General features: G+C 43.9%; 1 protein-coding gene across 1 annotated transcript; it reads right to left on the bottom strand.

Moving 5' to 3' along the window:
- Positions 1-837: 837 nt before the first annotated feature.
- Positions 838-20,638, bottom strand: RWDD1 (RWD domain containing 1). The gene is made up of 7 exons (XM_090038367.1): positions 20,444-20,638; positions 17,580-17,645; positions 13,459-13,589; positions 8,866-9,009; positions 6,195-6,327; positions 4,238-4,300; positions 838-1,150 (listed from the first exon to the last, which is right to left on the bottom strand). The coding sequence occupies exons 1-7, from the start codon at positions 20,514-20,516 to the stop codon at positions 1,038-1,040; spliced, it is 723 nt and encodes a 240-aa protein (XP_089894493.1). The 5' UTR covers positions 20,517-20,638; the 3' UTR covers positions 838-1,037.
- Between the last annotated feature and the right edge of the window lie 1,933 nt (positions 20,639-22,571).

Genomic DNA, 22,571 nt, shown 5'->3' with positions numbered 1-22,571 from the left:
TTGAAGTTGTTCAGGCACATGCTTATGCTTGAGCCCTGCCTCTTTGGCTTCATGCTTGCACCGGCGCTGGACTTCCTTCTCCACCATTTTCATCTGTTTCATCTCTAGAGCTCATGCTTGAGCTTGCGCTCCTCAGCTTCTAGCTGCAGCTGGTATTTCTGGAAGTCCCACTCAGATAAGGGAGGAGTGCATTTACCTCCTCACATGGGGATTTCACCACACACTTCCATTGCTCTCATGGCACACATGTGCTACAACACATCCTTTGGAAATCACTGTGCTTGAGGATATATCCCTGCCTCTTCTGTTTAATAGCTATTTATGGATCTATTGTCCACAAATTTGTCTACTCCCTCTTTGACCCTGGCTATACTATCTGCCTTTGCAACCTCTTGTGGTAATGGGTCCCACAAGTCGACTACACACTGTGTAAAACAAGTACTTTCTCTTGTTCATTTTAAATCTGTCTCCTGTTTATGTCAGTGGGTGCCCCTTAGTTCCAGTATTCTGGGACTTGGTAAATAACACCCTTCATTATTAAAACCATCGAATTTCTCTATAGCTATGTGTGCACATAATTAAAAGCACTGTATTTAAAACTCTATACCTTTTCCTTCACCAAAATATTCACATAAACCCTAGCCTAGAGATGGCAGAATACTTCACCTCAGTATGTCTTTGTACTGCAGTACAGGTGGTGCCTCTGACTGCATCTTTTCACCTTGTATATCATTTTACCTCTGTACAGGACAATTAATAAGGTGGGAAGGGAAAGAGAAGAGAAAATAGAGGTTTCTAGACTTCATACAGAAAAAAATATGCCCAAAATTTCACACCTGAAATGTTAAAGTCGATTTATTAATGAAAGGAATCAGGAGAGCATTCTCCTGAAGTATTTTGGTTTTCTTCCCCCTCCAAAAAAAAGAAAACCAATGCATGCTTGGTATAGCCACAGATACTGTGGCTTTCCTGACTGCTCCTCCCTCATTAAGTGTGTCCACACACACCGATGATACAGCCAGTTCAGTAAATTCAATCTAGTCACTTTCTAAATCAACAGGGTTGTAATCAGGGTCATCATCTTCATCCTCCAGCTCCAAGTCATCCATTTCCTGAAACAAGGATTCATCTACTTCCACGCTGTTTCCAGCTGCAAGAAGGAAAAAAAATAGTTATTTTTTATTAATTTGATGGATGTATGAACAAAATTACATTTTTTACTTCATTCAACTTTAGAGAGTAAAGGAAAATACATAGTTTTAGAGGCTGATGAAGGTGGTGGGCATATCCTGAAACCTTGCAGTCACTCCTTGCACTACAGTAAATATCACAGTCCCCTTGACTCTGACTACCTTTGCTGTGGAGCTGCATGCTCAGTATGATTCTAGTCTTATAAAAACACAGAGCAACTAAATAAGCCATATGCTGCCTTCAGGACTACAACCACTGAAGAGGCATTATGTGAGTATGCCTAACAGTTCAGTAGAATGCTGATCAGACAACATGCACTGTAAAGTTTCATGACTACCTGTTCATAGTACATTTAGCATCATCCTAACTTTTGCCAAACTCATTTAACACATCTTCACTCTGTGACTTTGTCTTTCTTGGGACGCAGAAAGAAAATGCACAGCCTAGTTCTGCATCCTGCAGATTTAGAACTATGCAATAACGCTATTTTAATCAACAACTTTCTTTAATCCATCCATCCTTATTATTGATTAGGCATATGGAAAACAAAATCATGTATTAAGGAAGCCAGCTTTGTGGAAGAACTCTGAAACACACATTTTAAAAGTTTTACATTTACGTAAATAATTTTGTCAAACAAATATAGCAGAGTAGATAGAACTATTGCTTGAGTTTTATTTTGACAGAAAAGCTGCATTTAAGAAGACAGCAACAATTAGATATAGGTAGATGTGTCTCTGAAAAGCGTTTTCAGATGTCATACTCTGATTCCTGAAAGTCTTAAAGATGGCAGAAGTGTACTTGTGTGTTTTAAGTGAATGCAAGAATGAAAGCAAATAATAGATAAAACATGTAGTATGTCACTGCTCATTTCCTCATGGAACAATAGTGACACCTTCTGGTCACTTAAATCCCAAGCTCACCTGTGCATACTCCAGAAGAGCCTCTTATAATGCACTATTCCCATTTAAAAATAATGCAGAACTGGTTTGGGTTTCCCCATACAATGTATTTCCCAAAGTCACTGTAGGCCATTATATGATAAAGAGAAATTAAGCCTAAATTTCTTGTTTATTCACATATACTGCTGTTACAACCACCTGCATAATGACCAGACATGAGAGCAATGATCTTCATGGAGGACCAAAACTTGTTCTATTTAAATCTACTCGGTATTTTTGTCACTGGCAGCAGGAGGACTATTTGCACCCTGAGTAAGTGCCACCGTCTGGTTAAAAGTGAATGCTATAGGTTAAAGCACAGGTGTCAAAGATGTGGCCTGCGGAGCTGCTTGTGGGTCTTGGACTGGATCCATACACTGCATACTTGGAAGGGGCTCCTGGTCCAAGGTCCAAACCTGTGCATTCTCAGGCACTCATTTATCCAAGGAATACCCCAATCACCACTTCAGACCCTCACACAAAACCATATAAGGCACAATCCCAAAAGCATTAAGAACACCCCATAATATGTCAATGGTAAAAGCAGAGACAAGGGCGCAGCCACTGCAATGACAGAGGAAGTAATTGGCTATTACGCGTTTAGAAAATTCTAGGAAAAATATCACGCTTTACACAACAAAGGAAGAGAAGCCATCCCCCCACCCACCCCACACACAGAGTTCAGTCCAATCTGACATAAAAAGATCTCTATTCCCTTAGCATTCTTACCAGCTTTTCTTTGAACTGGTTCCAGTTCAAGTTAATCTTTTTTGAACACTACTAACCAGAACAGCACACTGTATTTTAGATGGGGTATCACTAATTCCTTGTATGGCACTAGTACCAACATGATCTACTCCGTATACCTTACCTGAATCAGCCTAGCACTTTCACAGCGGCTCCACCTACAAATCAACTAATACACATAGGTACCTCTTTTCCTAAATTGTCTCCAGTCTTATCCTTATCATGTGTTAAATGAACCTAAAATGTGAGTAATCGCACATTCAAGCAGTGAAACACATGCTAAGCATACTCATATTGTAGCACACTTACATTACTATGTATCATATTAAGTAAGCATGTTCCAGCTATTGTCGAACTGCTCCACAGACATATTACAAGCAATTTGGGGTCCTCACCCAGCCATGACATCAGCCAGATGCCAGCAGCTCCAAAGGGTCCTGTGGCTGGGACCAACAATCAGCTGACTGTAGGTCTGAACTGGGACTGGCACTACAGTGGAGCCAGTTCAAGACTGGTGCAGTGCAGGGGCTGGAACTGACAATCAGCAAGCTGTGCATGTTAGAGATCATTACAAACATTATCATGCAACTGCAATTGTAAACATTACCATGCAATTAGAACATATTCTAATTTTAATACTGCAAAGACTTAACATGTGCTAAAGGGTCACATGATACAAGGCCCTTAATATTGTCCACATATTTCATGAGGACATGTCCTAGTTCCATTACCAAGGCAGCTGATAAAAATGTTAAACAGGATGGTTGTGTCCAGATGAACACAGACGTGTGGTATATGGCGCTGCAGACCTGTCTATGGCACCACATACCGCACATGCAGGCATTCTTTGTGCAACTACCTTGCCATGCCAAAACAAAACAAAACAGGGTGGTGCATGTGGTAGCAGTGCATGCAGCCCAAAACTGGAACCTGGCTGGCCAGAGGCACATTCTGCCCAGTAGCCAGGCTTCCTGCTGCAGGAGTGTCATGGCTGCAGCTCCCTGAGGCTCCTAGACCCTAGATAAGGCTGCTGGGGCCAGCAACTGTCACACAGTTGCTGGCCCCAAACTCCACTACCCCACCCAGGGTAACTTGCTGTGCACCAGAGTATGCATGGCACAGGCATTCCCCAGGCACAAGGTGGGTTGTTGCTGCTTGTCCCTGGAGAAACAAATGTGAGCTCTCATCTGAATGCAGCTGATAGGTCCTAAGACTAATCCCCAAGGAATACCATTACTCTCTTGTCAAACAGCTCACCTGCCAACATTAGTAGTATGAATATTATATTATCAACATTTGCATTTTAATTTTTTTATAACTGAATCTCTAAGAATGGAAACAGAAACAACAAGATTTACCTTCTTCCAAAAACTGAATATCAGAGGTGTCAAGATTATGATCCATTTCAAACAGCTGTTTTCCTGAAAGGCATAAATATAGGAAAAAATGAAGAGGAACAGCTTGGAATACATTCACTAAAACTTTGCAAAGGAGAAATTAGCATGTGTATTCAGAATTCTAATGACTGAAGCTATAATTTTTGGGCCTCTAGTGTTTTAGGAATACAGACTAGAAAAGACCTCTTGGGACACTGTTTCCAGTTTCTGCATTCTTAGGCAACTATTTATGGAAAGATTCCCATCCCCATTTCCCAGCCCCTTCCAAAAAAGCCACATGCAAGCCTTGCACACAACTACAGGGCAGAAAACCTAAAACACTAAAAGTATTCTATAACGTGTTATAACTGAAAACAAGAAAAATGAGGGCACTGCCAGTGCTCTGCCATTCCAACAACAGAGAAGTGTCCCAGTCAAAAATCCCCAGTTTTAGTTGGGGGCAGGGGAAACTGATCACCTCCACAAGAAGCCAATATGATTTATGAGGGGAGGGAGGTGGGGGGGAAACCTAAAAACCTCCCTGGTCCCTGATCTCAACCAGCAAACGCTTTGATATATGAAACAGCTGAGCACATAAGCACTGCAAAAGAATTAGTTCTATACATCAACATGGGGACTGCAAACTCATGTTTCCACGTAATACACGTGCCAATTGGGAAACCAACTTATGTGATGCTTGGTTACAACTGCATCTCTTTTGCATAATGAAGGATTAAGCTTTTCAGGCAGGTGCTGTCCATGTCTATGGGCTTTCTTCCCTGGAAGGTGACATGGAGACCTGTAAAATGGCTTTGTGAAAGAGTTAAATGTAGCCCAAGTGGAATCTAAGATGGTTGATGGGGGAAGACACATTGTTTCACTGGCCTTACCCCTTCACAAACATGCAACTCTCACTACAGAGAATGCTCTACAGATAAACAGGAAGGGAAAAGACAGCATAGTGGAGGCAGCTGATCTGACTAATGTACATAAGGATCATTGCTTTCCGAGTGGGTCATGCCATTAAAACACTCGGGCACATATCTAGGGTAGTCAACATGCCTTCACTACACCTTTACAACAAACCCATTTTGAGACAAATGGTACCTTTTATAGAAAACAAGCATGGGTTTTTTTGTTTGTTTATTTGTTTTTTTTTTACACGTACACTACCTGCCTTCCAAGAACTGAATGGCTACAGACTACTCATTTAGCATGCCTACTAATCAGAAAACTACATTCTTCTATATCTATATTAGTATCATCACTGCAAGTGGTTTGTGTGAACTTAATAGCTTAATTTTGCAAAAAATGTTCAAACATACAAGATCAAAATCTAATAGTTACATGGCAACCTTTATGTTGCAGAGACAAAACCAGAGGCCTTTGTTTACCTTTGGACAGCATCTGCTTGAAAAGCTTATCCTTCATTATACAAAAGAGATGCAGTTGTTAACGAAACATTCATCACATAACCTGATTCCCCAGTGTGTGTGTTATGTGAAAACATGGCTTTGCAGTCCCCATGTTGATGTATAGAACTAATTCTTTTGCAGTGCTTAGGTGCCTAGCTTTCTCACGTGTCAAAGCTTTTGCTGGTTGAGTTCAGAGGCCACCAGTAACCAGAGGCATAACATGATTCAGTGTTTTGCATGGCAGCAGAAGCTCCATTTTTGCATTCCAAGTTAGCACCCAGGGCTGGTGCCGCTGTAACCCACAGTGTTACGTTACTTTCTATAATGTTCAATTCTCCATTCTAAGACATAAGAATAGCGAGCTAACACTATTTGCAAAATTAACATAACCCATTTACAATCAGACCTTACTTTACTACTATAATCCTTTAGTATAAAAACAATTTCTTGGCCACATGGTTTTGTTCTTTGCCATACAGGTCTGGTAAGATGGCAAGCCCAAGGAGAAAGTCTTAAAGTCATACCACTTAATTTATTTTTTCCTGCTTGCTCCTCTTCTTTCATTTTTTTCCTTTTTAATTCTAAGAGCTCTGTATCAAATTTTGCTTTCCAGCTTAGGAAATTCTCAATTGTAACAGGAGTGCCATGGAAACGTTCCTAAGAAAGAGGGGGGAAAAAAGTTTGTTAATACAGCTCAGCAATATAATAATGAAAAAAATAATATTCATTTCATGGTTGGAGTTGCTGGGTGCCATAACTACCAAGCTTCAGCTTAAAAATCAGGTATCTTTTAGCAAAGATGACATATTTGGTTACTTTTTTTCCCCCTCACCCGAGAGCTATAAAATGGATGCGATTGCCACAAATCCTAATCGTCTTTGGACCTGTAATATAATAAAGGTAAGAAACTAAAGGTAATGCACTGGTAGGCAAAACATCTTACCAGTGATTTAAGTCGTGTCACAAAACATGTAGATGAATGCTAGGGTGAATATAAAGAAATATGCTTTGTGTACAAACATTTGCTGTGAAAACACTTATTCTAGGAAGTATCTACACCACAGATTAAGAGAAATTATCTTCATATGTCTCTCCTCCATTACTATGGAGGGAGAGAAAGTAATTATTCAGTATGCCACCAGTCTTACTATGAGCATGACCCTACTGTACACTGCCTACAACCATGGCTCCAGCTACCTACCTTCAGTTTGGGGCTTTCCTGGCATTCCTGGAGTGCATCGTGCATGGAGAAGCCCCAGAACCAAAGCTTACACAATGTGTGGGATTTCAGAACTACAACACACTTTGCTGTGTTCAGGAAAAGGGAAACTCAAGAATATAAGTGGGAAAAGACTACAAGTGGTGGGATATTGAGTCCTAAGCCTTACAGCTCTCAGTAGAAAGAAGCAAGGACCTAGTGATGGTATCTACCATAACATACCCTGAGAATGAAAACAGCAACACTAGAGGCAAAGAGAAATAAGCTAAAAAATAGTGCCTTCCTCATTCTGGATATTAAGGTGTGGAAAGCTTCCTCTTCAAGTTGATCTACCCAAAAATAGGAGCACAGGCAACTGCCCTCTTCTTGGTAGACTCCGCATTAGGAGAGGAGACTAGCAACTATGCTTCAATTTACAATAGCTGGCACACTCCTCCCAGGCACTGTCAGACATCTACTAATACAACACAGAATGCTCTAGTATGCCCTTTCCAGCTGCTTAAGATAGGGGCAACAAAGACAGTGGCATAGAAAGTGGTTATCCTAAACTGATAATCTTTAACTAGATTAAACTAACTCCATCAGTGCTAAACTAAGTGCTAAACTCAGGCACTAAACTAAGTAGAGAAAGCAGAGAATCTGCCCCAGTACTTTTAAGCATTGCCAGAAACCATCATACTTCCAGTAAAACTCAGAACAGTTTAATTTTTAAAGTGCAGTATTAAGTTAGTAAATGCTCTAGTGAGTAAAAGTTTAATTCAGTTTGTAGCTAATTCAGGAATTTTGCCTTTGGATCAAACATCTGGGATATTAGCATTATTAAAATCAACCCTAAGTGCCCATATCAGTTATAGCAAGGGTGACAAAAGTCACTTGTTCCTCCTCTTCTCCCAGGCTGGTCTGGACTGCAGGACTCCTTGCAAGCTGGATCTAGACCCACTTCCAGCAGCTGGGAGAATGGTGTTAAGTGTTTATTAGGGATGTGCAAAGCAGGCCCTATTCAATTCAGATTCAGCCTGAATCAGAGACACTGATTCAATTAATTGATTTGGATCACTGTCCCCGATTCGATTCAGTCGAATCCGAACCTGAAGATTTGATGCTGATTTGGAGAATCAGTGATTCGGCCATAGACACAGTTTTAAAAGTTTTTTCTACATACCCTGAGGTACCAGCATGGCTTGTGAACACTGCGATGCTGGGGCAGATGAAGCGTCCCAAATGAGTATGGGGGGGGGCCTTCCACGTGCTCAGAGGTGAACCAGGAAGTGGACCAGAAACTACTTCCGGTCCACTTTCAGGTCCGCTGGGGAGCCCCCTGCACTCCCCCAGCTTGGCGATAGGCCACAGGAAGACCCCAGGTGCCACCCCCCAGACCCAGGAGGCACAAGTTGCCAAGCCAGGGGGACACAAGGGGTCCCCCACACACTCCCCAGCAGACCCAGAATTGGCCCAGAAGTGCTTCTCGTTCCAATTCTGGGTCTGCTGCTGAGTGCACTGGGGAGCCTCCTGCACTCCTGTGGCTGTGGGATGCTCCATGTGCCCCAGCATCGCAACATTCATGAGCCACCTGCTACTTAGAGGTATGTAGAAAAAACATTTAGGGCTCTGTCTATGTCTGAATCGCTGAATCTTTCCAAATCTCTCCGAACCAATTTAGAGAGATTAAAGGGTCCTCCAATTCGATTGGGAGATTCAGGCACCAAATCGGGCCAAATCTCCACCAAATTGAATCGGGGCCAAAGATTTGCACAGCTCTAGTGTTTACCACCACGGTCCCTGAGCCACTTTGGCAGAATTAAGCCGTGCAGCTCCATGGGCAAACATTGCTCACCCCACTATCCCCCAAAACACACCCCCGATGGGGCTCTCTACCTTGGAATCCCAACTCCAAATTCCAGGCTCCTTCAGGATCCAGATAACAGTTTCATGGTCTGTGTGTTTGATGCCCCTGAATTACAGGAAACCATACTCACTTTTTCTGCTTCTTCTGCTTCTCTTTCTTTCTGTTTCTTTTCCTCTTCTATTCGTGTTTTTATGTGATCTACTATTTCATTTAATTTTTCTTGTACAGCAGACACTAGAGTGAAGATCATTACCATCCCCAAGTTTTCTTCTACCTGTAACATAAAAGAAAGACATTTCAGAGGTTTACTAGTTCAGCAATTTATGAATAAGGACACACCCACTTGGAAAACACTATGCTTAGACCTGCAGCCATGGAAGTCATATTACTAAGCTGCCTTGTGCCAGTTTAAAACAAAAATGTTTGCAAAAAAATATATTTCAGAGGTTTTAGGCCAGTTAAAGTGATTCTGAGATAAGTATTGACATTTTGTAGATTACTGATATTTTCTTGGATCAAAGAAAGACAAAGGTGAAACAAATAGGATCATCACCGTAGGTGCTAAAACCATGGTGCCTGGAGATAGTGGATGCCAAGGGCTCCTTTTCTTGAATAGTATATTCACTGTGAAACGATATATACATAGGCTAGGGAGATGCATTAACCTTTTCAATAGTAAAGCAGCAGGGTCTTAACAGAAAGGGGATTGGCAAGGTGTTGCTAACTGAAAAAGCATTTACAAAAAAAGAAGGAGTTCTAAAGCACGAGTTAATTAGTCACAAATCCCTGGTAGAAGCTAGTTTCTCTTCCACGAGCCAATGCAGGAGAGAAAGGTCTCTCTATGAACTGTTATTAGAACCAAGGATGAGAAACACATGCTAGGATGGTTTTTCTAACAAACCTGGCAGTAAGGCCCCTGTCTTAATTTTAGTTTCTTAAGTGCAGCAGGACTTCTATATATTCTATTTAACTAAAAATACAACTAATTTCCTTTAGTAGGAAGTCTGAAAAATCAGAAACCTTATTTATGCTAATCTATTGAATTCAACTAAAGTAAATTCTGCTAAGCAAGGGTTGGGAAATATGGGAGGAATTAATGCACACACAGTCAGCATTTTTACATACAGTCAACATTTTTGTCAGTATGAACAGCCATTCATTTCTCTAGCTGGAAATTTCTGGGAACTTCTGGGGCAATCCTTTGTGGGGAGCAGCAGCTGCTCCATTCCTCCCAGTCCACTGTGGGGAGTGGAGCAGTGGGGAAAAGTTGTCTGCACTGAGAGGGGAAAGGAGGAACTAGTCTGGGGAATCCCAGGGAGCAGCCATTGTTCCTCTCCTCATGGTCTTCAGCAGGAGAGGAAGCAGCAATGCAATGCTTCCTATGAGCTCCCCAGACTGGAGTCCTACCTGGGCTGGGGAAGGCAAGGGGGAAGCTGCTGCTTGATTCCTTCTATTGAGCATACAGGCATTCATTCTAGCAAGAAAAACTCTAGCAAAGGGGAGATCTTCCAGGTATCAGCCTCAAAGACCTTTCTCCTAGATGGGGCATACTTCCTCTGGAAGGAAGTACACAAACACTTGTTCACTGGTTCTCTACCAGTAGACCAGCACTTCTCCTGGCAGAAACATAATGCCTGTATCTGGCCTGTTTCAAATATTTATGAACTGTGGACCTTGCAATAGGCATCGAATTTATCCTACTTTAATTCTACCTTATTCATAGACTGCAAGGCTGGAAGGAACCTCGGGGGATCATTGGGTCCAGCCCCCCTACACCAGGCAGGAAAGAGAACAGGGTATCAGGTGACCCCAGCAAGGTGACCGTCCAGGCTCCTCTTGAAGATTCCATGGTAGATGATTGCACCGCCTCTGAAGAGAGCCTATTCCACAGTCTAGACACCATGGCTGTGAAGAAGTTTTTCCTGATGTTGAGTCTGAAACTGTCTTCCAGGTGTCTGTGGCCCTTACTTCTAGTTTTCCACAAGGGTGCCCTGGTGAACAGTTGTTCACTGAGCCCTTGATGTATGCCCTGACATAGCGGTAAGCTGCCATGAAGTCCCCTTTCAGCCTTCGCTTTTTCAGGCTGAAGAGTCCCAGATCCCTCAGCCTTTCCTCATATGGCTTCCTATGCAAGTCTCTGACCATACGGGCCCTTCACTGGACTCTACTGAGCTTTACCATATCCTTGTTGAAGTGCAGCGCCCAGTACTCCAGTAGCGGTGTCACCAATGCTGAGTACAGTGGAAGAATCACTTCCCTAGTTTGCTTGAGATGCATCGATTGATGCATGTGAGGGTATTATTTGCCCTGTTGGCTACAGCATCTGCCAGCTCATATTCATACTGTGGTCTGTTTTCACCCCCAGGTCCCTTTCATTCATGGTGCTGGTGAGTTTGGCATTACTAAGCCTGGATGTTTGTACAGATGAAGCACTTTACATTTCTCAATGTTGAATTTCATTTGATTCCAATGCGCTTAACTTGCTAGTTTAGGTTCGCCTGTATCTGCAGCCTATCCTCAAGCATGACCCCACTTCCCCATAATTTCGTGTCATCCATGAACTTGGCCAATGAGCTCTTCACACCCCCTACTCATGTCAAAATCATTGATACAGGTGTTGAAAAGCACTGGACCAAGTACTGACCCCTGAGGGACACCACTGGCCTCTTCTCACCAAGACGACACAGATCTGTTCATTAGAACTCTCTGGGTCCTACCCTGCAACCAGCTCCCTATGCACCTAGCTGTCTCACAGTTAAGCCCACAGTCCTCCAATTTTCTCATGAGAACATCATGGGATACCAGTAACTAGATCAAAGGCCTTTGGGAAGTCAAGGCATACAATGTCAACCTCCTCTCCCTTATCCAGGTGGTGAGTTACCTGATCATAAAAGATGAGGTTGGTAAGACAAGACCTGCCTGCACTGAAGCCATGCTGGTTGTCATTCAAAATCCTACCTTCTGCAAGCCTATTGTATATAGACTCCTTGATGATTTTTTCCAGGATCTTCCCTGGAACAGAAGTTAGGTTGACTGGCCTATAGGTCCTCCTTCCATCCTTTCTTGAAGATGGGCACAACACTGGCCCTCTCCCAGTCTTCAGGGACCCCTCTGGAGCACCATGAATTTTGGAAAAGTTTTGCCAGTGGTCCTGTGATGACTTCGGCCAGCTCCTTCAGCACCCTTGGATGAAGTCAAGTCCTGTTGACTTATATATGTTTAATTTATTCAAATGATCACACACCACTTGTACAGTAATAGTAGGATGGCAGTCATTCCTACCCTGCTCATTCTGTACCCACTCTGGCATGGTTTTTCCCTTGGCCCGTTGAAAGACCAAAGAAAAATAGTTATTCAGGAGTTCATTTTTCTCCCGAGTGCTGGTAACCAGCTGTCTTGAGTTGTTGAGCAGTGATCCCACACTCCCATTTGTTTTCCTTCTGTTCCTTACATACCTAAAGAAGGACCTTCTTGTTGTCCTTGCCTCCCATTGCTAATTTTAGTTCAGTTGCCACCTTAGCCCTTTGAATCTGTTCCCTACAAGTGCGGGCCATTGTTGTATAGTCCTCCTTGGGGCATGCCCCAAGCTTCCATTGTTTGTACACCTTTCTTCCTTTTTAAGAGGACCATGATTCCCCTGTTTAGCCAAGAGTGTTTCCCAGCTCTTTTGTTACCTTTCCTCTATGTGGGAATGGACTTCCTTTGTGCTTTGAGGATCCTGTCTTTAAGGAACGACCAAACTTCATACACTCCTTTCATCTTCGGCTCCTGGTCCTGCAGCCCTTTCCCTACTAGTGACCCGAGTTTGTTGAAATTTGCATTTCTGAAATCCAAAACTTCAGTCCTGATATCTAATTTGTCTGCCCTAAGACGGCCAGTGAACATGCTGATTTCACTGTCCAAGCTACCTTCTATTTTTATGTTGGTCACCAGGGCATCCCCCTTGGCCAGGACCAAGTCTAGAATAGCATTATCTCTGGTTGGCTTGTGCACCTCCTGAGTCGGGAAAAGCTCTTCAATGCAGGTCAAGAAGGAATGCGACCAATCCAACTTAGCTGAGTGTTGCCCCCAAGAGATATCTGGATAACTCAAGCCAGCCACGACAACCATGTCCTGTGATTGTGTGGCCTCTGCCAGTTCTCGGGCGAACTCTGGATCAAGCTCCTCCCCCTGGTTTGGTGGTCTGTAGTATATACCTACAGTCAGGTAGGTATATAGGCCTCTTATTTAACATGATCAACTAAATCAACATTTCACTGCCATTTCTAAAGCTTTTATATACATATATATATTTTTTATGTGACTGAACCATCTCTTCTTATGGCATGTTATGGTATTTTATTTGATATAGAGAGAGCAAACTTTTCTATATAAATAAATACATACACACACAAAATTCAAACTGCTAAGTAATCTAGACTATATAAGCAAAGGAACTAGCAATGAAATATTGATCAAGTTGACTCTGTTAAACAAGATAGACAGACAGATAGATAATAAAATGCCATAAGAAGAGTTCACTTTATATATATAATTCTAGATCGCTTAGCAACTTGAATCTGGTTTTGCAGACTCAGTGCCAGTCAGCCCCTACAACAGTAAATAAAATATACACTTTCTGGTTGTGGTAGATGTCAGCGCTTAGTGTCCTTGGTTCGCCTCTCAAACCAATGAATGCTGAAATGCCATCAACAGGAGTCTATACATACTTGTATTTCCATACCTGTTGCTCTAGTAGTTTTAATATGTCTGTGACATCATTATCTTCAAGGTTATCTTGGGAGACGATTTCGTAAAGTGGAGTTTCATCTGGATAATTTTGTCTGTACGTAAATTTAAGGGTTGTCTGGACAGCTAGAGTATAGAAAAAGAAAAAGGCAATCTTAGCATGGACTACTTCAAACTTCATCAGTATTAATTTTTAAAACTTAAATCTAGTGCATTAACTAAGATCATTAACCCACAATATAATTTAAAATAACAAAACTAATACCATAATGGAACTTTATAATGTAGGAGTCTTATGCCAAAGTAAACATCAGAGGTCACATATAACACTCTGCATGTATTGGCTATTTATATTGTTTTAAAAATACTCCAAGTTTTTTTATCATTTTTATCTTCAAGGAACTTTAGAAGCAGTAAGCAGTCTGTGCAAAACTCCAATGAAACACTGAAATTGTGTAAGCAAAGCCCCTTTTTAAAAACTGAGGGCATTATAATGTGGGGACAGATCCAATAGCATCTAAAAGTTGGACAACACACCATTTAATTTGTAGATGCCTGGTGAAGATGCTCTCTATAAAATGTAGAACCAACAAATCAGATCTAGAAGTTGAGACACTGGAAGGAGCTGAAGCTCACTCAGTCTGGAGCTAACCTACAAGGAAACCCTGAGCTAACCTACAAGGAGACCCACAGTAAATTACTGTGTTTACCTGAGTTTAAAATGATCCCCCAATGATTAGATTCTATTAATACATTTCCAACTCTAGAATCTAATTATTGGAGGATCATTTTAAACTCATCTCCCCCCACCCCCACACAGTGGGGGGACAGGCAATAAGCAGTAATGGGGCATGCAGTAGAGGGGTAATGAAGGAGGCAGCAAGGGGGCAAATGTGGGGGGAGGCATAGAGCTTGTCCCCTGACACCTGTCCCCCTCCCAATTACCCACCTTGTGTCTGTCCCCCACAGCCTCAACCCACTCCTTTACCTGTTTTGTGCCTGCCTCCCTCCACTTCCCCGCTCTGTGCTGCTTCTGCCCCTCAGACTAGATGATCTATTTAGGTCCCTTCTGACCCCTACCTACTATGAAACTATGAAGCTGCCTATCCTGTGCTGCCTCATGTTCAATTGTAAGACAAAAAGCTTTTCCTCCCTATATTAAGTGGGGAAAAACCTCCTTTTTAATTGAATCACTATAGTAAATGCCAGACCTCAAACGCTTTACTCAGGACTGGCCAAGTTTGCCAATGACACCAAACTTTGGGGCAAAGCATCCACGCCAGAAGATAGGCGGGTGATCCAGGCTGACCTGGACAGGATCAGCAAATAGGCGGATGAGAACCTGATGGTGTTTAACACCGAAAAATGCAAGGTTCTCCACCTTGGGAAGAAAAACCTGCAGCATCCTTATAGGCTTAGGAGTGCTACGTTGGTTAGCACTACGGAAGAAACAGACTTGGGGGTCATCATTGACCACAAGATGAACATGAGCCTGCAATGCAATGCTGCAGCTAGTAAAGCGACCAAAATGCTGGCTTGCATCCATAGATGCTTCTCGAGCAAATCCCGGGAAATCATTTTCCCCTTGTACTCGGCCTTGGTGAGGCCGCAGCTGGAGTACTGTGTCCAGTTTTGAGCTCCACAATTCAAAAAGGATGTGGAGAAGCTTGAGAGAGTCCAGAGGAGAGCCACGCGCATGATCAGAGGTCAGGAAAACAGACCTTACGATGACAGGCTGAGAGCCATGGGGCTCTTTAGCCTGGAAAAGCGCAGGCTCAGGGGTGATCTGATGGCCATCTATAAGTTTATCAGGGGTGACCACCAGGATCTGGGGGAACGTTTGTTCACCAGAGCGCCCCAAGGGTTGACGAGGTCGAACGGTCACAAACCCCTGCAAGACCGTTTCAGGCTGGACATAAGGAAGAATTTCTTTACTGTCCGAGCCCCCAAGGTCTGGAACAGTCTGCCAGTGGAGGTGGTTCAAGCACCTACATCGAACACCTTCAAGAGTAAATTGGATGCTTATCTTGCTGGGATCCTGTGACCCCAGCTGACTTTCTGCCCTTTGGGCAGGGGGCTGGACTCAATGATCTTCTGAGGTCCCTTCCAGCCTTAATGTCTATGAAATCTATGGATACACTCTGAGTTTTTAGTCCCAAAATGTCCTGAAGGTAAGTGCACAAGCACTTGCATACAAGTCATTTTCTTTTTTTTTTTCTTTTTTGCATGTGGCCCTAAAATGATTTGCCTAGGCTAAAAAGTGGGTTAACATAAAATATAAGGTTAGAAATTAATTGTTGACCACAACAGAAAACCAAGAGTATTACTTGTGGCAATCCGTGACAAAGCCTATTTATATGAGTGTTTAATATGCAAATACCTTAGTCTATGCTAGCATGATAATGAGGTACAAAGTGACTACAAAGCTATAATATGAAGACAGTCTGAACAGTGCCCAGTTGATTAAACTCAGAAGCTTTTTGGAGTTGTGTGGATTTATATGTTGGAGTAAGTTATTATGTTACATAGATTGTTGTTTTACTGATTAAAGGCCTACTCCTGCTCTTTTTGTCTTTAGTGAAAGCAGAATTATGCCTCAGAGTAGGGCTGTCCAAGCCTACGAGAGTTTAAAATGCAGGCTGTGAGGCTTACTGGTGGAGTTCTGGAACCCGGGGAATAATGCTGCCACTTTTCTTCCTCCACGCTTGCTGGCTGCTGAATTCAAAGTCTTCTGTTGCTGCTCACAACTCAAATCAGAAAAAGGGGATAAGAGGGCAGGGGAGCAAGCAGATTCAAAGATTCATAGATGTAAAGGGCTGGAAGGGATGTCACAAGATCATCAGTCCAGCCTCCCTGCGTTTGGGAAGGAAAGACTGCTGGTATCAGCTGACCTGAGCTAGGTGAATGCCCAGACATTTTTTAAAGATTTCCAGAGTAGGTGATTGTACCATCTCTTGGGGGAGTCTGTTCCAGACTCTAGACATTCAAACTGTAAAGAAGTTTTTACTTATGTCCATTTATCCGATGGGTTCTGCAGCTGTGTCAGTCAGCCCCTGCCCAGTCACTGGAGATAGGTCATCCAAGAAGCCCCATGGTCCAGATCTGGTCTCCTGGGCTAAGTACAAACAGTCAAAAACTTGAGGCTGAATCAATTTAATCTTTGCAGGTTAGTCTAAGCTGCATAGAGTGAATGGATAAGCAAGTGAACAAACATTTACTTTTGATTCTGGAAATGCAACCACATGCCTGCGGTGGCCCAGGCCAGAAGCTGGGGGGTGCTACAGCACGTTTCCCTGCTAGGCTGAAGCAGACCCCTTGCACCAAGACTTATCTGCCCACCCTGCACAGAGGAGTTTGCAGGGGAGGTACAAAGCATCCTGGGATGGTAAGGGACTGTGAGTTAACTTGAATCTGGAAGGGATCAGGGACAGAAGTTCAATAAACTGATTTAATCGAAATCAGTTAAGACTGATACTACACCCATCCAGGTTTATCGTAAATCGGTTCTGATCATTTTGAAAGCAGTTTATGTGCACTGAATTTTTGTTGTGTTACAGATTTGAATCACTTTGCAATCACTTTGTGTGTAATTTCTGTCTTTAGCCCTGGGCTCAATAAATAATAAATTAGACAGCCCTGCCTCAGTGAAAAAAATCCTGTGTTTCTAGTACTGACTATAAACTATGCTCTTAAAATACCAATCACCAAGAAATTGCTCTAACTGAACCAAGAGAACATACCAAGAGTCAGAACACTCAACTAACAGATGTAGAAAGAAATTGCAAACTCTGCCAGCTCCCTCACCATCTTTTCATTCTTTCTTTGTTATCTTTACAAGTTTATTTGCTTTGAGGCTGCTACAACACCTTTCATTTCTGATACCATGCTACCAATCATATTCACATTCCTGAAACTTAGGCCTTATATCTGGCCTACAACCGTATTTGCAAGTCAGCAACTGCATTTTCAATCTCAATATCCAAGTCAGAGGGACATAATGATTTTTCACAGATTACTGCAAAATATGCCCCAAAAGTATACCTTAGAAAACAGTGGGCAGGTACAAGAGGGAGTATTTTGAAACACAGCATGTAATTTTAAAAAAATTATACTTACTTTCATCATTCTCTCCTGCTTCAGATGTCACAGTTATAGTGAAACACGTTGGGTTTTCTGATAACACTGTAAAAAAAAAAAAAAAAAAAAAAGGAAATGAAACAGCTTAAGTCTAACACCTTTCCCTCACAATAATATCGGTGATACTTTACTTCTATCATACTTTGCTTCATTCATTAGAACTATATTTCTCACTGTAAAAGGGGCTGAAGAAGCCCTTAATATAATGCATAGTCTTTTCCCCCACTGTTACCCATACGTTAAATATCTGAAGTGCTTTTCTAATTCTAGTGTTACACACATCACCATTCTAATGTAAAATTTCTGTCCACCAAAAGACAACAAAAACACATTGCAGGTCCAATGATTAAGTTATTCTCTGTGAAGCAGATATATTTTTTACTTAAAAAAAAAAAAATCAGGCTGCCAGCTTGTCTTAAATGAAAATATTTGTTTTAATTTTAAGAAGGATGCGCAGCAATCCTACAAAGTAAAAACAGATGTTGATTTTCACAAGGATCTCATGTGGGGCAATGGGCGTGTCTATCTGTAAGCTCCGCAGTCTGGTACCAAACAAAATCTTCAAATACTCACTGAGCCAGTTGTCTCTTTTTACCCAGAAACACTTCAGGGTCCAAGACCTGACAAGCATCCCCTCATAATGCTGAAAGATCTACAGCTTGATGCAAGGCTGCATCTATGCCTTGCACCAACACAGATGCAACCCAGTCACTTACACACAAGCCTTGAAGGCCAAAGTCGAATGAGCTGCAACTGATCCAAACTGAGTGAATACCAGCTACATGTGCAAAGTAGGTATCATGATAAAAAGCTCCAGCCAGCCCAAAAGTGTGTACTAACTGTACAGTTGGTTGCTATCAAACGCTAATCTGCATGTGTAGCAGGGTCTCCCCTATGGCCTGGAGCCCCAGGAGCAGACAGAGCTCCCAACCACAGGGGTACACCACACACCCAACCTACAACCCCACAGTGAAATCCCTGGCAGACATAATCCCTGCAGCTCAAAGGTTTTACGCACCCTCAAGGCTGGGAAATGGTGGTAGCTAGATCTCCCAGCTCCAGGGATGTGCTGGGCTCCCCGATGGCTGGAAGCCCCTCAGCTGTGAGGGTTCCAAGTTGCAGAGCTTGTGCCTTGCTGGTGTATGGATCTGCCTGCCTCTGTACTGGCAATAAGGCCTGACTGGATCTAATGTACAATCCCACAATCGCAGCTCTTGCCATGCATGTATAGTGCAGCAGGAAGCACAATGCATTCAATTCCACCATGTCTTTACCTGTACAGGTAGAAGGGACCTCAGGCTAGAAACAGAGAAGGAAGCCCAGACCAGGTGACACTGGGCACTCCTGACTCGTTTCCCTGGGCCAAGCACATGCCATGCCACCAGGGACAGGGCAGGGGGCTGCATTATTGAGGGAAGTGATTTTTCCCCTCTGTTCAGGACTAGTGAGGTCACACCTGAAGTACTGTGTCCAATTTTGGGCCCCCCACTACACTACAGAATAGATGTGGACAAGTTGAAGAGAGTCCAGCAGAGGGCAACAAAAATGGTGAGGGAGCTGGGGGACATGGCTTATGGGGAAAGACTGAAGGAACTGGGCTTATTCAGTCTGAAGAAGAGAAGACTGTGGGAGGGATTTATTACTAGCCTTCAACCACCTGAAGGGTGGTTCCAGAAAACGATGGAGCTAAAACAGGGATGACCAATTATTTGGGCCTGAGGGCCACATAGGGAGTTTTGATGAGCTGTTGCAGGGGTGGTGACCCAGCCTGCATACAAAAACTCAACAAAACTCCCTATGGGGCTTGGTGGGTGGGAAAGAAGTGTTCGGGAGAAGGGCAAGCATGATCCGCTCCCTGCACAATAGCTTCTGGTGGGGCTGTTCCCAACATAGCTGCAGCCAGCCAGGCTCACACTGTCACCAGGAGGTAGAGGGAGCCCAGCAGCACCCAGCCAGCTGTAGCTGCAACAGGAACAGCCCCACCAGAAGCTGCGCACTTGCCAGGGCCCAGGCCAGCAGGGCTGCTTTTCTCCAGCTGTGGCTGATGCTCCTGTGTCAGTCATACCGCTCTGGACAGGGCGTGCAGCTTCAGCCAGGCAGCTCCTGCCCAGCACACGGGACCCTGGCGCTAGCTCCCGGCTGCCTTCGACCCACCGGGCACAATGAGCAGCCACCTGCGGGTGGGCAGTGGGTGGATGGCAGCCTGGAGCCAGATCCACCCACCCACCATATTTTGCCCACCCTTGAGCTAGACTGTTCTGGGCAGTGGCGGGTGACAGAAGGAGCAATAGTCTCAAGCTGCAGCAATGGAAATTTAGGTCAGATATTAGGAAAAAATATGTCCTCAGCAGGAGGGTAGTAACACAGTGACTGGCACAGGTTCCCCAGAGAGGTGATGCACTCTCCATCCTCAGAAGTTTTCAAGACCCCGCTAGACAAAACCTTACTGGGATGCTCTAGTAGGGGCTGGTCCTGCTTCTAGCAGGGGTTTGGGCTAGATGACCTCCTGGGATCCCTTCCAACCCTCATTTTCTACAATTCTCTGAAAAATAAATTGATTTCTAAAAAGTGACTAGAGCGGTTCCCTCCCTGACAGGTGTAGCTGCACTGAGCCCGCCTCACCCTGTGGACTCCCGCTCTGACTTAGCGTCAGGGGTGGCAGTTGGCGGCCTCCTGAGGTCCCGTCAACCCTCCTTCGCTCCGGCTGTACGAGGCCAGCTCCGCGCGCAGCCCCGCGGGGGAAGCGTGGGGCAGGCTCCCCTCCCCTTTCCCGTCCATCCCCGCCCAGCCGGGCCGCGGGGGCGGAGGCGAGGGCCAGGCCCGGGCCCCTAGGGGGTGCTGACCGGTGAAGGAGTCCGGGTAGATGGACTCGAGCGCCTCGAGCTCGTTGCGCTGCTCCTCGCTGTAGTCGGTCATGGCCCCGCGCCGCCAGGGCAACTGTCTCCGTCAACTGCCCCCCGGAGCGGGGGGCGCGCGCGTGTGATAGCCCGGCGCGCGCAAGCGCACAAGGCACTCCCCGGCCAAGCGCGGGATGATGATGTAGCCGTTGGCCGGGGTTCTGCTCGAGACCGGGCAGGTGCAGGATAATGACGTACACAGTAGCTGGGGCTCTGCACTGGGCAGGGCAGGTGCGGGATGATGACGTAGAAAACTGCCAGGCTCCGCTGCAGACTGAGTGTCACAGCAAGGTGCCGGGCTGCCCGCTGGGGGCTTGTTTCTAACAGCGGTGTCAGTCGCGCGGTGATTACCGTATTTATACTATCTTTTCGGCCCTTGTGGGGTGTACCATTACTGGTAGTAAAAGTGTTCAAAACGTACAATCCTTCTCGAGGCAGCCAATTGGTGCTGCATATGCAAAGCCCGGGTCACCCTCAGGGAGGGTGAACCGATTTCGGGGTTTGCTATCAGTACTTCCTTATGGCCAGGGGTCCTGGTTTTCTCCGATTTAAAGAAATGCCCAATTTTCGGTTAAAAGAAAATAACCTCACATCCACATTTTTCCATGATTAGAACGTAATACCACTAATGTACAGATATAGATAAGAAGAAACACCACTAATACATAGGTATTTATAGCGGTGTTTCATTTTAATCACAGAAAAATGTAGATTTGGGGTTACTTCGTTTTAACTGAAAACTGGAGGGGGGGCATTAAATCAGAGACATTTTTCTTTAAGGAAAAATTGTGTGTTCTAAGCCAAATAAATTCCAAATTCATGAATCATTCAAGAACTATGTGGCCGTACTACTGGCAAACATCCTCCACCTGGGGCTTCAGATGTTTCCAAATCATTTGGCAAGCATCCTATGTGCAGGCCCAAGCCCAGAGGCTTGGGGTTCAGATGCCCCCAGGCTTTGCTTACCCTCAGGCACAGGGCTCAGGAGCAAACTAGGGAGGAGCCTCCCAGTTCCAAGGTCTCAGAATCAGTTTCCAGAACCCAGATGCACCCTGGGTTTTGCTTGCCCTCAGCTTCATCCTATTGGATTCCCTAGAAGTCAGAAAAGACCTAGCCTCAAGAGCCTTAAAATAATCATTGCATTGATCCAATGACTAAGAAATCAGGCAGAGGTGATCCCCTACAGCAGCATTAAAAAGTGTGTCAAAACCTAGTATTGTAATTGGTATTTTTAAAATTAGATTCTCTTAGACGTACTACCAGATGGATCCTGGCCTGGAATCTCTTTAACGGAAGGCGAGGCTACCTACTTAGTGCCCAGTACCCTGAAAGTGTTTCCCTGTCTTAGCAGATTTTATACTTGAAAACATTGGAGCGTCAGGCCAGAAAATTGTGGCAGTCACTGGAAAACCACATTATAGCACATGAAAAATTAGTCCTTCCAACCATGAAGAAAGCAGATACTCAATGAAGTTTTCACATAATAGATAACAAGCAGATAAAAGGACTGGGGAACAGTACAAGTTCAACACATCAGTCTAACCTGAACTGATATTAATTAAGTGTACCTTGCACAAGGTCCATCTTAGACCAGTCTAAAAATGGCACAAGCCACCTACATGTTCCAAACTTCTGTACAGTTACAGGTTTAGATAAATCTATGCTCACTTAGACTGGTCTAAGTGTAGTGTCTGTATGTGCCATGAATGGTGCTCCTATTAATACCTATGGAGGAGTTACTGGTTTTGCAGTACGTTGAAGTTTTCCCATCTTGCACCTCTTCCATGCGGCTGGTACAGGGGAGAATTTCTGATGTATTATTGTAAAATTGCATGCTAGCATTCAGTCAAGAAGAGTTTGGTTTTCCTCAGACAGGTTGTGATTTGGTCACCACAAATAAAGATCCTTCAAAAACAAACAAACAATCTGTTGCTTCTCAATGGCCATACTGGATATGTCTACACAAGATGCTTAATGCGCAGTAGCGTGTTGCAGCACAAACTGTACTAATATGCTACTACACAATATTATTAGGTGACTTTGCAGTAGCATCACTAAAAAAGCGTTTGCTGCT

Source organism: Crocodylus siamensis, chromosome 1, assembly GCF_052110815.1.
Source record: "Crocodylus siamensis isolate JL-2025a chromosome 1, ASM5211081v1, whole genome shotgun sequence".
NCBI classification, from domain to species: Eukaryota; Metazoa; Chordata; order Crocodylia; family Crocodylidae; genus Crocodylus; species Crocodylus siamensis.
The sequence above is the reverse complement of the archived record's forward strand: the minus strand, read 5'-3'. Positions and strand labels throughout refer to the sequence as shown.

Excerpts from the sequence above, each read along its gene's own strand:
- RWDD1 (XM_090038367.1), bottom strand. The coding sequence starts at position 20,516 with ATGACCGACTACAGCGAGGAGCAGCGCAACGAGCTCGAGGCGCTCGAG. Across the intron at positions 17,646-20,443 it reads CTACCCGGACTCCTTCACCG|TGTTATCAGAAAACCCAACG; the intron begins GTCAGCACCCCC and ends TTTTTTTTACAG. Across the intron at positions 9,010-13,458 it reads TAAAACTACTAGAGCAACAG|GTAGAAGAAAACTTGGGGAT; the intron begins GTATGGAAATAC and ends TTTATGTTACAG.